Genomic DNA, 13,188 nt, shown 5'->3' with positions numbered 1-13,188 from the left:
GAAGGACCTTAGGTCTGCTCCCCTGTCCTGCTTGGGTTCAGGAGCCCCAAGAAGCTGCCTGCCCCTGTCCCCCAAATGCCTCTGGTTCAGGAGCCCCAGAGAAGCTGCCCCTGTCCTGCTGTGGTTAGGACCAGGAAGCCGTCTCTGGTCAGAGCCAAGACTGCCCCTGTCCTGCTGTGGTTCAGGAGCCCCAGAGAAGCGCTTTGTCCCCATGAAGTCCCTGGCTGTGGTTCAGGAGCCCCAGAGAAGCTGCCCCTGTCCTGCTGGGGTTCAGGAGCCCCAGAGAAGCTGCCCCTGTCCTGCTGTGGTTCAGGAGCCCCAGAGAAGCTGCCCCTGTCCTGCTGTGGTTCAGGAGCCCCAGAGAAGCTGCCCCTGTCCTGCTGTTGTTCAGGAGCCCCAGAGAAGCTGCCCCTGTCCTGCTGTTGTTCAGGAGCCCCAGAGAAGCTGCAGTGCCCTCCTGCCAATCCTGCCCAGGGCATCTCTGCCTGCCTGGGCTGATTGTGCCTGGTGCCACAGTTACCCCACTGTTGAGATACAGAGCTAGGGAGCTTCATATAACCAAGTGTGAACTTACATCTGGCACCAGCTACTTGTCTTTTCAGAGTTTGATTTCACAGTCTTACTTGGTAAAAAAAAACAAAAGAGTTTTGCTGTGTTTTATTTTGTCTTTTGGAAAAGTGTGTCATCGGCTTGAGCAATGGATATTATTGCACTGTATTATTGCACTGCTTTTTTCAGCAGGCTCACCCCACTTAAAGGGTTTAAGCAGCTTATATTTGGTGATTACAAAAGAGAAAGCAGTATCATCACTGTAATATTCCAAACACACAGAGACATAGGAGGAGTTCTATTTTGTTCACCTTCAGTTATTTTCCTCACAAGTAGAGTAAGCTGGTAATTTTTTTGTGTATCCACTGAAGAAATGACTTGTGAAAGAGGTTGTACAGATTGAAGTGAATGTTTGTAATCTGTATTACCAGTTTTCTCTTCTTTTGCAAAGGGTGTTATTCAAGATGTGAAAATCATCTTTATCCCTAATGGATATATAACACAGTGTCCTAATCTGAATCGCAGTAAGTAGCAATCTTTTTATTGTCTCTAGAATAGATTTTTCATACAGATTGTTTCTCTGCTTTAAAAATAATACTTTCAGGCTTGTTATTTTTGCATGTGCTGACTTCCAGAAGGCAAGAATTCTGTATAAACAGATTGCATTTTATGTTCAGATAAATCTAGTGTGATAGATTGTTGTTTATTTATGGGTTATTGTGTCTTTCCTTCTTTTCTGTTTCTTTTTAATCTTTCTCTATTGAGCATGCCCAACCTGCAGTGATTTCTTAAGTCTGGTGCAAGGAATCATGGATTTGCAAGAACTCCTGGCAAAAATGACTGCAAAAGTAGGTACCTAAGATTTTTTTTAGTTGCCCCTTTCCTTCCTTAAGACAAAGATGAAAGTATTTTTTCTGGATGCCATTTCTTACACCATGAAAATGAATCTAAATTTTCATAGTGGAGCCAATTTTTTTCTTGCTGTTTGCAGTAGTCTTGTGGACATAGCTCTGTGGTTGTTTCTTAAGCTCAATAATGTTTCTGTTGTCTTCTTTATTGTAGCAGACAATACCACAATACTACTTATTTGTAAGGTAGTGACAAAACACCCAGAGTCTGATTTTTGGTAAGCAGCCTTAGCTTGATTTCCCTTTTCATGTGGAGGGATAAATGCAAAAACAAGAGTGAAACCCCTCACGGTTTCCTCCCCATGTGATGCTGTGAGAGGGGGAATGTTCTCTTGTGGGAAGTCCTGTGAAGTCTTCAGGACTGGTGGAGTCTCCTTGCTGGGAATTGAAATGAGGCCCCAAAATGAAAATGCCTGTGAACCTGCTGACTGTGCTGCCCTTGACGGCCCCTTTGATCAATGGCTTTTATCAGTGTTTGATCAGTTTTCATCAGCTCCAGGTGATGTGGGTTTGTGGTTTTTTTCTTTCTTCTTTCCCCCCCCCCAGCTTTGGATCATGACTAGGGTGTATGGAAATCTATAATGTTGGGTATTTTTTTTTGTTTGTTTGAAATGTTGGAAGTTTTCTTTAGGTTCTTGTTGGAGATTTTTTCAGGGTTGGCCTAGAAGGCAGCTGTGAGGAGCAGGTTCTCACAGCCTGTTTCTGTGAACAGCAGAGGTTCTCAAGTTATTTTTAATTACAAGTAAAAGTAACAAACATGAAGGCCTTGAGAGCCTTGCGCATCAGAGTTCTCAAGCAGCTTTCTCATAACAAGTAAATGTTCTATCTTTAGCTGTTTTGGGAAAGCAAGAATAATTTTGAGAACCCAAATCTTGGTATTGGAAACATAAGGAGGGGTTGGTATGTTATCTCTGACCTATTGTGAGCTCAGATTTTGCAATATGCATGAAGTGAATTAACACTGTTATAAAAGGTGCCTGATTGATTAATAAATCAGAGTCGATGGCTGACCAATGCAAGGTGGGTCGTCTCCCTTCCAACTTCAATAGGTTCTGCTCCTACAATACACAGACAACCTCAGCATTAAACCAAGGCCATTCAGCAAGGCTGTGCTGAAGTTTTGGGGTAGGAAACTGTGTTTTAGAGGTGACCAAACCCCTGATCTGTGTTAGAAGGAGAATGAACCATCTGGTGTGTGCTAGAGGGATGTTAATTGTCTCTTTTGAAACAGCACTTACATGTTGCTTACTTAGATTTAAGTGCAGATGCAACCAACCTGTAGATGCCCTTACTCCCAATGTAGTCACTGTAGGAATTTCCAAACCAGGATTTGCATAGCAGTGCTGCTTGTGTAAAAAAATTATTCTTTTCAACGCTTCATGATACTTCAAATGCTCTTTCCCTTCCCCACAGGAAAGGGGAAACTGGTTTTTTTTGAGAGTGAGTGCATTATGCTGGCAGTCCTCTTACTCAGCTGACATGCTTTGGACAGGCTGGATCCAAATGAAAAATGTGAAGCTTTTAGTTCAGTTTTCTGCTTGTACTATGAAAGAGAGGCAATTATTTTGAGCCCTGCTGGTGGTATGAGCAAGTTCCAGTTATGCAGTGTACTGAGTAACTTGCTTTCTCTGATGTTAATTATATTTTTGCTTGCTAGTACTTTATGAGTGGAAGCAAATAACACAGTATTTGTACTGCAAAGACTCTGCACTTTCATAAAGTGGTGCTGGCATAATCCTTCATTGCAAATTCCTTTTCTGTAACAGCAGTCCCCTGATTGTTTTGTTGCAGTCATTTCCTGTTGTCCAGGCAAAATGCAGGCTACAGGGAAGGAAATTAACTTGGTAGAAAAATGCAAGTTAGAAATAGGGGGTCTGGAGGTTTCTATCTGCCTTTGAAAACCTAACCACAACAGTCAGGAGTGACTGATGCAGACACAGGTGTATTTTGTGGGGATGCTGCATGTCAGGGCTTTGGAGGGCTGCCTGCAGAGGTGCTGTGGGGCCTGGCAGGTGCTCAGAGAATGCAAAATAAAGAAAGCACTCTACAACAGGCTTGCTCATGGACAGCATCCCTAGCCCCTGATCCAGGAGATGCACAGCATGGACACCGTGCTTTGGAAAAGTGTCTTGGTGTCTCATTGCTGCCTGTAGGCTCCACTGTACCCAGATTTCAGCTTCTCTCTCAGTCTGTGTTTGGTTCCAGCTGTATCACAGCATTGGACAGGGGAGCAAGTGTTGTTTGCCATCAGTGTGTATGTGCAGTTTATAGAAATTAAAATTATAGAGACTCAGAGCTGGGAAGGAAACATCCAGCTACTGGTTTCAGGCTCCAGTAATTCTGGTAGCTGTGCAAGTTGTGCAGAATGAGAGCAAGAAAGGGAGGCTCCCTGCTGTCACTGTGATATTTTCTGAAAAATCCTCTTTGCCCAGGATTTTCTCCTGGGTAGCTGAGAGGCCTCAGAGAGGAATGAAAACAATAATTATCTGATTGCTGCTCCTGTGTTTGCTGCTTTGGGATGTGGCTTGGGCATTGTTTACCAACAGGTGAATGTTTGATTGGTTCCATGTGAATTGCTTTTAATTAATGACCAATCATGGTCCAGCTGTGGTGAGGCTCTGAGGAGTCACGAGTTTTTATTATTCATTCTTGTTAAGCTTTCTGATATAGCCTTTCTCTTCCTTTGGAATAGTTTTAGTATAGCATAACTAATATAATATAATATAATATAATATAATATAATATAATATAATATAATATAATATAATATAATATAATATAATATAATATAATATAATATGTATAGTATGCATAGTATAGTATTGCAGAGTATAATATTGCGTAGTATAATTAATATAATATATAATACACAATATACAATATAACATATAATATATAATACATAATGCATAATAGAAAAGGGCCCCTGTGAATGTTCCAGCCGATTGTCACAGAGGGCTATGGAAGGAGCATTTGAACATGACCTGTAGCAAGCTAACCACCCTTACCTCCTCTTCCTACCTGTGCTTTGTGAAGACATTGCTGTTAAAGACTAATAAATCCTAGCTTTTAAAGCTTATTTTATTTTTGTCATAATTGGAATGAATTCGGAATGTCTCCAGTAGATATGTTGAGTTGATTTAATTTTGTGTCCTTAAATAGAGGCACACTGTATGTCAGGGTGTTACAGTCTGGCTAAAATGTTAATTTGCTGCAGGAGAAAAGGGTTGTGTTACATTGCAGCATTCCCCACTGGGCCACAGTACTGTTAGTTCCTCTAAATATAATGGCTAAAATAATTCATGTGGCTTTAACAATCTGCTGGAATCAGTCTGGGCATCTCCTGCACTTCTTGGAGTGGAATATAACTTCTTTTGGTAAATTATGAGCCTCCACTAGGGTGTGCTTTGTATTCAGATGTGTTTGTTACATGGAGACTTCCAACACAGAAATTTCTACAGTCTTTCCTTGCTGAAAGTCAAAAGGGTTCAAACTTGGCTTTAATTAAAATCAAGAAAAATCAAGCACTTGGCTTCATTTATGGACTAGGTAATCTGGTTTATCATGGGTTTGTACAGCCAGGAATACTTCCATGAATCACAAAATTTTCCCTGTAGGTTTTGATTTTTTAAAAAATTTCTTGTATTTATTTTGCCGGAAAAAAAAGGATTTTGAACAGAGGCCTGTCATCTTTCAGTTATTTGTACAGGCAGGAAGGAATGCACATATTTACTGCTCAGTATTAAGCTTGTATTTCTGTTGTAACAACAAGGAGTGTTCAGAGCTAGCCACAAGGCCAGGGTTTGCTCCAGGAGCATGGTTTCTCCATTGATCATAGTGTGGGATGACCATGTACTAACTCCATCAAAATCTGGGCAATAGGGTTAGTTTTTACCTGCTCATTTCCTGGTTCAGTGTTTCACAGGTTGTGGTCAAAGTTGGTTTTGCTAAAAATAAATGTACTGGTTTTTGCTTTTTTAAATCATGTGTTTGGATTGCAGAAATCTCATCAAGTTACTTTCATTTATAGTTAAATTATGCAGAAACAAGGCTGAGTCAGTTGGAAGACTGTCATTGTGAGAAGACTTGTCAAGTAAATGGATTGATCTACAGAGACAAAGACTCATGGGTTGAAGATGATCACTGCAGGAATTGCACATGCAAAGTAAGAATTTCTGGAGAGTTTGAAGGATAGGATCTAATGAAAATGTGAAAATGGCCTTTGAATACATAATGTTCACTCTGAGAGTTCCTGTGTGTTTAGTATGCGCCTAGTGGCAGCATGGACAATAGAGAGGGAAGTGGTAAAATAAATAAAATTTTGACATTACTTATTTGTAAGCTTCATACATAAAATCTGCCTTCCCTTGACAATGCTTTCTTCCTTGTTTTAATTATAGCTGTGAGGACTTTGTGGTTTTGGGGTGAAGGAGTGGCATTGTCTGTGTTTCTTTGGAATTGTTTTCACTGCAGTAGCTTTTTCAAAAAGGAGGCATTATCTTAATAGTATTCATAGATGCTTAGTTGCATCTTGCATGGTAACAACTTGCAGATTCGTTTTCAGCGTTTATCAGACTGAAAAATACAAGGGACGGAAAGAGGATTAGTATGCAAAACTTGTATCTTTGAAATTATTTGATAAATATCTGAAGAGAGCCCTTGTTTGCTCAGGAAAATAGAAGCCTGGTTGTTAAAAAACCCAAAGATGATTGGAACAGCATGCAGAAAGCAGGGCTTATGTTCTTGACTTATGTTTTCCAATTGATGTGTTATGTTTTGGGTTTGGGGGCAAAATCAGTAATATGTATCAAAACACTGAAGGCAGTTCACCTTCAGCTGCTCTTTGATTCATTTTGCAGTTGGGTGGGATTAAATCTGCTGCTGAAGGATAGGTTTGTAATCCAGAGTGGTGTTTTCATTTGCTGGAATAGTTCTCAGCGGTGTGTATGAAATGCAGCTGATTTGTGTCCTGCCCCTTGCTCAGGGAGGAGCTGTGGAGTGCAGGAGGATGTCCTGTCCCCCTCTGGAGTGTCCCCCCGATGCTCTGCCCGTGCACGTGGACTCTCAGTGCTGCAAGGTGTGCAAGGGTGAGTACAGCACACACACCTGGCTGCTTGGCCTTCTTGTCCTGCCCCCAGGCTCCTTTTGGGATGGTTTTCAGAGCTCCTGGTAGTTCACGTAACACAAGCCATAGTGGCAAACGTGATTTAGGAAGAAAGTGAACAATTGCCGAGAAATGAACAAGCATTGGCACTTTCTGAGGTACTGTTTTTACCTATTGTTAGTGTAAAATTATTCATCCTGTTGAGGGCTGGGAAGGCTGACTTGGCTCCAGTTGGTAGCTGCTGCTGCCACCTCGCTGCTTTGCCTGCTTGTCCTGCCACCAGGACGCTTTGGGATGGTTTTCAGAGCTCCTGGTAGTTCAGGTAACACAAGCCATAGTGGCAAACGTGATTTAGGAAGAAAACCAATAATTGCTGAGAAATGAACAAGCATTGCCAATTTCTAAGGTACTGTTTTTACCTATTGTTATATTCATCCTGTTGGGGGCTGGGAAGGCTGACTTGGCTCCAGTTGGTATCTCCTCTTGATGTGTTGAGGAGCATCAGGCCTGTAGTCTGAACTTTCTTTTGTGATGAGTAACTAACCAAGCTGTTATCTTTTTGCCTGTCTTTTATTTCAAGTTAAAAGGCTGTTCTTTAAAATAAACATGACAGTATATCAGACCCTGCCTTAATATCCCTGTGTGGAGCCGTAGTTTGCTGTAATTAATTTCCAAATAAATTAATGAGAAGAAAGAAAAGCTAAGTACATTTTGTGATTGGTGTTATTATCAGCTTTCAGTTCCTTTTAGTGGGAATGAAAGCTGTTAAATAACATTCACGGAAGGAATATTCAATATTTGTTACTTTAATAGTAGTACAAGGAACAAAGGCAATTTATGTATGAAAATTTTAGCTGCCATACCTTAGAAGCACAAATTCTCTTTCCCCTGATCTGTTCTGGAAGATGAGTAAACTTCATGCATGAGCTTTTCAATAATTTATTAGGTCAGGGATGTTGAATTATTTTAGGATTTATTAGGGAAATAATAACACTTTTTTAGCATTCTGTCACCCTTCTTCAGTCATTGAATTCGTTAGTTCCATGCACAAATATCCTTTAGCTGTGATCTTGCACTTGCTCTTGTTTCTCATGTAATCTCATTTCTCTGGGCTGTATGTCAGCATGAATATTCTGCATACTAAAAGATGTTCATGAACAGAGTACTTGGGTGGCAAAGTGGTCATGCTGGCCTGTATTATTTGTCTCAAAATATTTTTATTTGTAACACTGAAAGTCTAGGGGGTTCTTTCATGAAACTGGATGTATGCACAAGAGTCAAAATCTGACACAAAGAAATTGTAAAGCACAAAATTGTAGATTCAGTGTATACCCTCATGAGTGAACTGTTCCTGTTATTTGTAATGGGAAGATGAACAATCAAACTTGCCTTTTGTCAGTGATTGGCACAAACTTGACTCGTTATTCTGACAAGAGCTCAGCGTGTCAGTCAATGGGAAGGGACGTGTGGAAGTTGATTGAAATTGATTGTAAATGCCAGCTCCTTGACAAAATGATGTGCTAGGACCACAGTTGGTCACCTCGAGGTAGATAGTAGTAATTGCAGAGGTTTTCCAAAGAGCTGCACTGCAGGTGTTATTTTCTCTGTGCTTTTTCTATTTAGCTCTGATAGAACCATCAGTTGTAATTTGCTGTCTCTAGGGATTATTGAGTGGCTGGGTTATTGAACACTTTCCCATCTTAGCTAAGGGTTAATGAGCAAAGCTCTAATGTCTGATATGTTAAGGGGTTTAGGCAGTTCAGTTTTGATCCCTGCCACCTTGTGTTAGCGTTTCAAATAATATTTGGCAAAAGACTGTAATTTTAGATATAATTTTTCTGAATTGTACATTAACTTGCTTTTCAGTGTGTCCCTTCCTGTGTAAAAAGCAGTCATGTCAGGAAAACAGACAGAAAGAAGGAAATGTCTCTATTTCAAATTCTCCTAAAAATAGTTACTGGGATTCCTGATTTAAACAAAGCTTCCTCATCTAAAGTTTTCTTCAGAAGTGAGATCACAACAAGTAAGGCATAAAAACTAGGGCAGCTTTTGAAAAACAGAGAAAACTAGGATGCCAAAAGGAAGACACCTCTTTTAAAATGCTTTAGTGATGATGAAAACTGAGTTAGCCTGAAAATTGTAAATCATTCTCTTTTTTTTTTTTAAGCAATGAGCATTTTCACAAAGAGTCATTAGAAGCAAATTTATGTCTGAAGGTTCATGAAGATTGATCTAGCAGTCTCTTCTGCTTAAAATTTGGGAATCAATCTGGCTGTGACAGTTGCTGCTGTGGAACTGTTGGCATCACCTGTAAGGGGGACTCACTTGCACCTGTGAGTGCTTCCCCTGCCTGGGCAGGAGGGAAATTCAGGTAAAACAGGAGGGAAATTCAGGTAGAGCAGTCCTAGATAGAGTGTCTATGGAGAACAGGCTGCTCTGAACACTTGCACTGTGCAAGTGCCTTGACTCTCAAAACCTTAAAGCACTGCTCAGTTGCAGCATAGGATTCACACCTTTTAGCTTTCCTTTCAGGGTCACAGGTCAGACTTTTAGTGGCCAAGTACAAAAAGAGCTGAAACAGCACAGCAGAAAGTTATTTTATCAGCGTTTACCATCGATCTGCTTTGTAATGCAGGGCGCTTTTATGGCGGATCCTTGATTTGTGTGAGATCGTAACAGCCCAGCTGCTCTCTTTAATTGATGGATTTACTGTCCTTCTCGGCAATTGGAATTTAGACCTGTAGCTGCATGGGGACTGTGATAATTCTGGCCATAACTGACCAAGCTGTTTGCTGCTGTGGCCCTGATGCCCGTTGCCTTCTTTGTGGTGGCAGCAGTCCCAAGCCAGGTGACTTTGCCGTGGAGCGAGCGAGGAATGTTCCAGTCTGTCGGATCATTTGTGGAGCCACTTACCTTTGGCAGAAGGGTCAAAACTTCAGGCAAGAGTTTTGCAGCAGGAGTTCTCAGTTTCCTGGGAAAATCCTACACATTTCACGTGTGCCTGAAGAATATTTTGCTGAAATAGATTTTTGCAGTTTGTTGATTCAGTAGTCATTCACTGCATCCAATCTGGTCGTGCAGTCCTCCAGTAAGATGAAGGGTTCACCTTTGGGCCCACAAAAAATGTGAAGGCTTAATTGAAATCTGTGCTTACATTATTCTTGTGATGAACTGGATGCTAATAAATGTCTCCAGTTCTTGAAGTGAGTCATGAGGACCTCTAGTAACACAAATACTGTAACTACTCTACATGATGTTGGTAGTGAAAACATTTTCTATTGAATGATAGGTTATTTAGTCCAGGACATATTGTTTATGCTCCTATTCCCTCTCTCTAGTTTGGGCAAAGAGGCTACTTTCTCTTAAAATGAATTTATTGTTTGTTACTTTGTTTGTAATTATATGTGATACTGACTTCTGATGAAAGCAAAATGAATCGTATTTTTAATGAATTGATTTTTTTTCAGTGTGTGTGTATACTGGTTTTACTTCTTCGTTATACCTTGCATTTATTTGCTGCTTAAACACTGATTTAATGAATTTTTAATCTCCCTCCTCCTCTTGAATTACAGCAAAGTGTATCTATGGAGGCAAGGTGCTAGCAGAAGGTCAGCGAGTGTTAACCAAGAGCTGCAGGGAATGTCGAGTAAGTTTCAGCTGTATAAACCTTTCCTGTTTTTAAATGTGTCTGTGGTGTTCAGAAGTGACAGTGAAAAGTTAGTGCATTTCTTTAGGCTTCCTTCATGCAAATGTGACATCTGTTGTCTCGAAAAAGGTGACCTTGAAGTCACTGAAAGCCACAAATACGAAAACAAATCAAGAATATGACCCTTGCAGGATAAGAGAAATATGGGCAAAATGATTTGGAAGAATGTTTTCTCTTATCTCTGCTTTCATGAGCTATAGAAAAAAGTAACAGCCTCTTGGGCAAATTACTTATTTCAGCCAAATTGCTAAAATCTGAAGCAACCTTCTTGTTACATTGTGTGAGATACTCTGTATTTTCCCTACTGTTGTTCAAACTATATATAGCTCTTCTAGTAATTGAGGTAAATTACAGAATATTGGAGTGGACTGAATTCTTTTTGGCAAATTCATGACATTTGGGCTATGACAGTCAGTATTTAAGAGCACAGGTGAATGGAGATCACGTTAGATCTGTTCAGGGGGGTGTTGGTGAGTGTGCATTGGAAAAGATTACAGTGATCTGGTTATTGTTGTGCTTGGAGCTCAGTGTACAGAGTAGCAATTTTCTGTTCACTAATGGAAATGGACAATAGCTGGTTGCAGATGTTGTGAAAACAGCTTGTTATGCAGAATTACTTTGCTATTGTTCCTGTGGAGCTGTATGGGGTGCTCAGCACTGCCTGTACAAATAGGTGGGCAAGGTTGTTGCCTTGGAAGGCAGACTAAGATGCCTGTCATTTATACAATGACATAGAATGCTTATTTGAGAGTGGAAATACATGTATAAAATGAGAACAGGAGTATTTTCAAGTTAAAGTGAAACCAGAGAGGGTGAATCTGAATTGTGTCTGTGGAACATCTCTGTGCTATAAATAAGAGTGTTATATTCATCATTAAGAGTATGATAATACGTTCAGGAAGATTAAAAGCAAATACCAACCATCAAATGAGTAAAATAATGAAAACAGCTTTTGTATTTTGCTTATTGTTAAAAGGAAAATGATATGGCAATGTTAATTACAGTAACATTGCAGTTGGTATTTGCATCTCAATTGACAGTATTGATAAATATTCAAAATGGCATCTGTGAATGTTACACCATAAAAAAATCATTTGATGCATGCCTTCAGAAAAAACCCCACAATCTGAAGCTGTGTCCACAAGTGTGCTTCAACAAAATTTAATATGGTTTAATTTTCCAGACTTGAAACACTGACATCAAATTTCAAAAGCTGCTGATCCATGAAGGAATACAGTGGAGGGTACACGTCTACTGTCAGTGTAATAGTGTTGATAAAGATAACTTAAAAATCTTTGTGCCTGTAAAGGAGGATATATTTGTAAGTGGAGTAATGTCAACAAGATTAAATTGAAATTTCACATTTCAATTTTTATTTGATGATGGATTCCCTATTCTTTGCATAGGTACTGATCCAAACTTAAGAGGCTTTTAACTATTATTGATTTTTCCATCTAAAAAAAAAAAATAATACTGCTGATGGATCCAGCTAGATCAAAGTTTTTCTTTATCAGGCAGAGAGACCTTTTTTTAATTTTTTCAAAACTAATCCAGACTAAAAATATTTATGATGCACATCCTCTTAACCATAAGCACAGATGTTATTAATGAACAACCATTCCCAGCTGGAATCCTGCCCACAAGCACTCTTCAGATGAATCTACAATGACAAAAGGAGCACACAGGTATTTCTAACAACCATGGAACAGTTCAGGCTGGAAGGCACCTCTGGAGGTCACCTGCTTGAGCAGGGTTACCTGGAGCCAGCTGCCCAGGACCATGTCCAGATGTTGAGTGTCCCCAAGGATGGAGACTGCACAGCAGCCCCACGCTGCAGGAGTGTTTCCTGATGCCACCTGGGCCCTGCTGTGTTTCACTTTGTGCCCCTGGCCCTGCTCAGAGGAGCCTGGCTCCCTCCTCTTGGCACCCTTGGGTACTCACATGTGTCTGCAGGATCCCTCTGAGCTTCTCCTCTCCAGCCTTTCCTGTGGAGAGCTTTAATGTGGAGAGCTTTATTAATAGTTGGTTAGCTGAGAAAGGCCATGCTGACATACTGCCACTGGTCAAGCTGAGAAATCAGCAGTCAGCAAGCTGAAAGGAGATGTCAGCAGCTTGCAATCAGTGGCCTTGCTGCAACGTGAGGAGAGTGAGTTGAGATTATTCCTGAATATCTCCTAAGAATATGTAGAAAGTATCAAAAGTAGGACCATAGGAATGTAAAAGTAGGTGTAACTGCTGATATGTAACTAACCAATCCTGAGCTCAACTTTTGCAATATGCATGAAGTTCATTATGAACTGTATTTAACCCGCTGTGCTGATCAATAAAATGGGGCCTGTGATGATCAGTTGATGTCCTGGTCTCCTTCCTTCGACACTTTCCTCCTGTCAGAAGCTCCTGTTTATTATTTATCCTCATGGTCCATGGCTGATCTCTCCCGTCATCCCTCTCTTGTGGTGAGAAGGCCAGAAAATGCAAGTGTGTATGAGCTTTTGATAACTGCACCTTTCTGCATTCAATAAGTGTTTGATTTTTTGTTTGTTGGTTTGTTTAGGGCTTTTTTTTTGGGGGGGTTTCACCCCTATGGTGATGTGGGCCATTGAATGTCAATGGGAAGATTTTTATAACTTTTTTTGGAGTGAGAATTTGCAGTTGATCAGCTGCCTGTGAATGACATGATGGTTGTTCATAAACAAGATGACATGCTTGTCAGCAAAGGGTACAAAAATAAATGCCTCTTCATTAATGCTGGGAGCAGGCAGTCACAGAGTGCCATACAAGATGGACAGGGCCCACAGCTTTCAGGAAGGTTGACTAAAAAGTTTTTTGTGAAGATGAGGAACGATGTGTGACAGTGTTTACAGGGGTTCTTGGATGAGGGAAGAGATGAGGATCTGACTCCATGGTTCAGAAGGCTGATT

The 13,188-nt window shown here is 40.4% G+C and overlaps 1 protein-coding gene across 3 annotated transcripts in view; it reads left to right on the top strand.

The window, feature by feature from the left end:
• NELL1 (neural EGFL like 1) overlaps positions 1-13,188 on the top strand; it is a 273,003-nt gene that overhangs the window by 62,976 nt on the left and 196,839 nt on the right. For all 3 annotated transcript variants that reach the window (XM_064715789.1, XM_064715788.1, XM_064715790.1), the window contains 5 exons: positions 1,001-1,073; positions 1,315-1,397; positions 5,488-5,622; positions 6,442-6,544; positions 10,134-10,207. In XM_064715789.1, coding sequence (XP_064571859.1) covers positions 1,001-1,073; positions 1,315-1,397; positions 5,488-5,622; positions 6,442-6,544; positions 10,134-10,207 — 468 coding nt within the window. The remainder of the gene's footprint in view (positions 1-1,000; positions 1,074-1,314; positions 1,398-5,487; positions 5,623-6,441; positions 6,545-10,133; positions 10,208-13,188) is intronic.

Source organism: Zonotrichia leucophrys, chromosome 5 (genome assembly GCF_028769735.1).
Source record: "Zonotrichia leucophrys gambelii isolate GWCS_2022_RI chromosome 5, RI_Zleu_2.0, whole genome shotgun sequence".
Taxonomy (NCBI): Eukaryota; Metazoa; Chordata; class Aves; order Passeriformes; family Passerellidae; genus Zonotrichia; species Zonotrichia leucophrys.
This window is presented reverse-complemented; position numbering and strand designations above follow the sequence as displayed.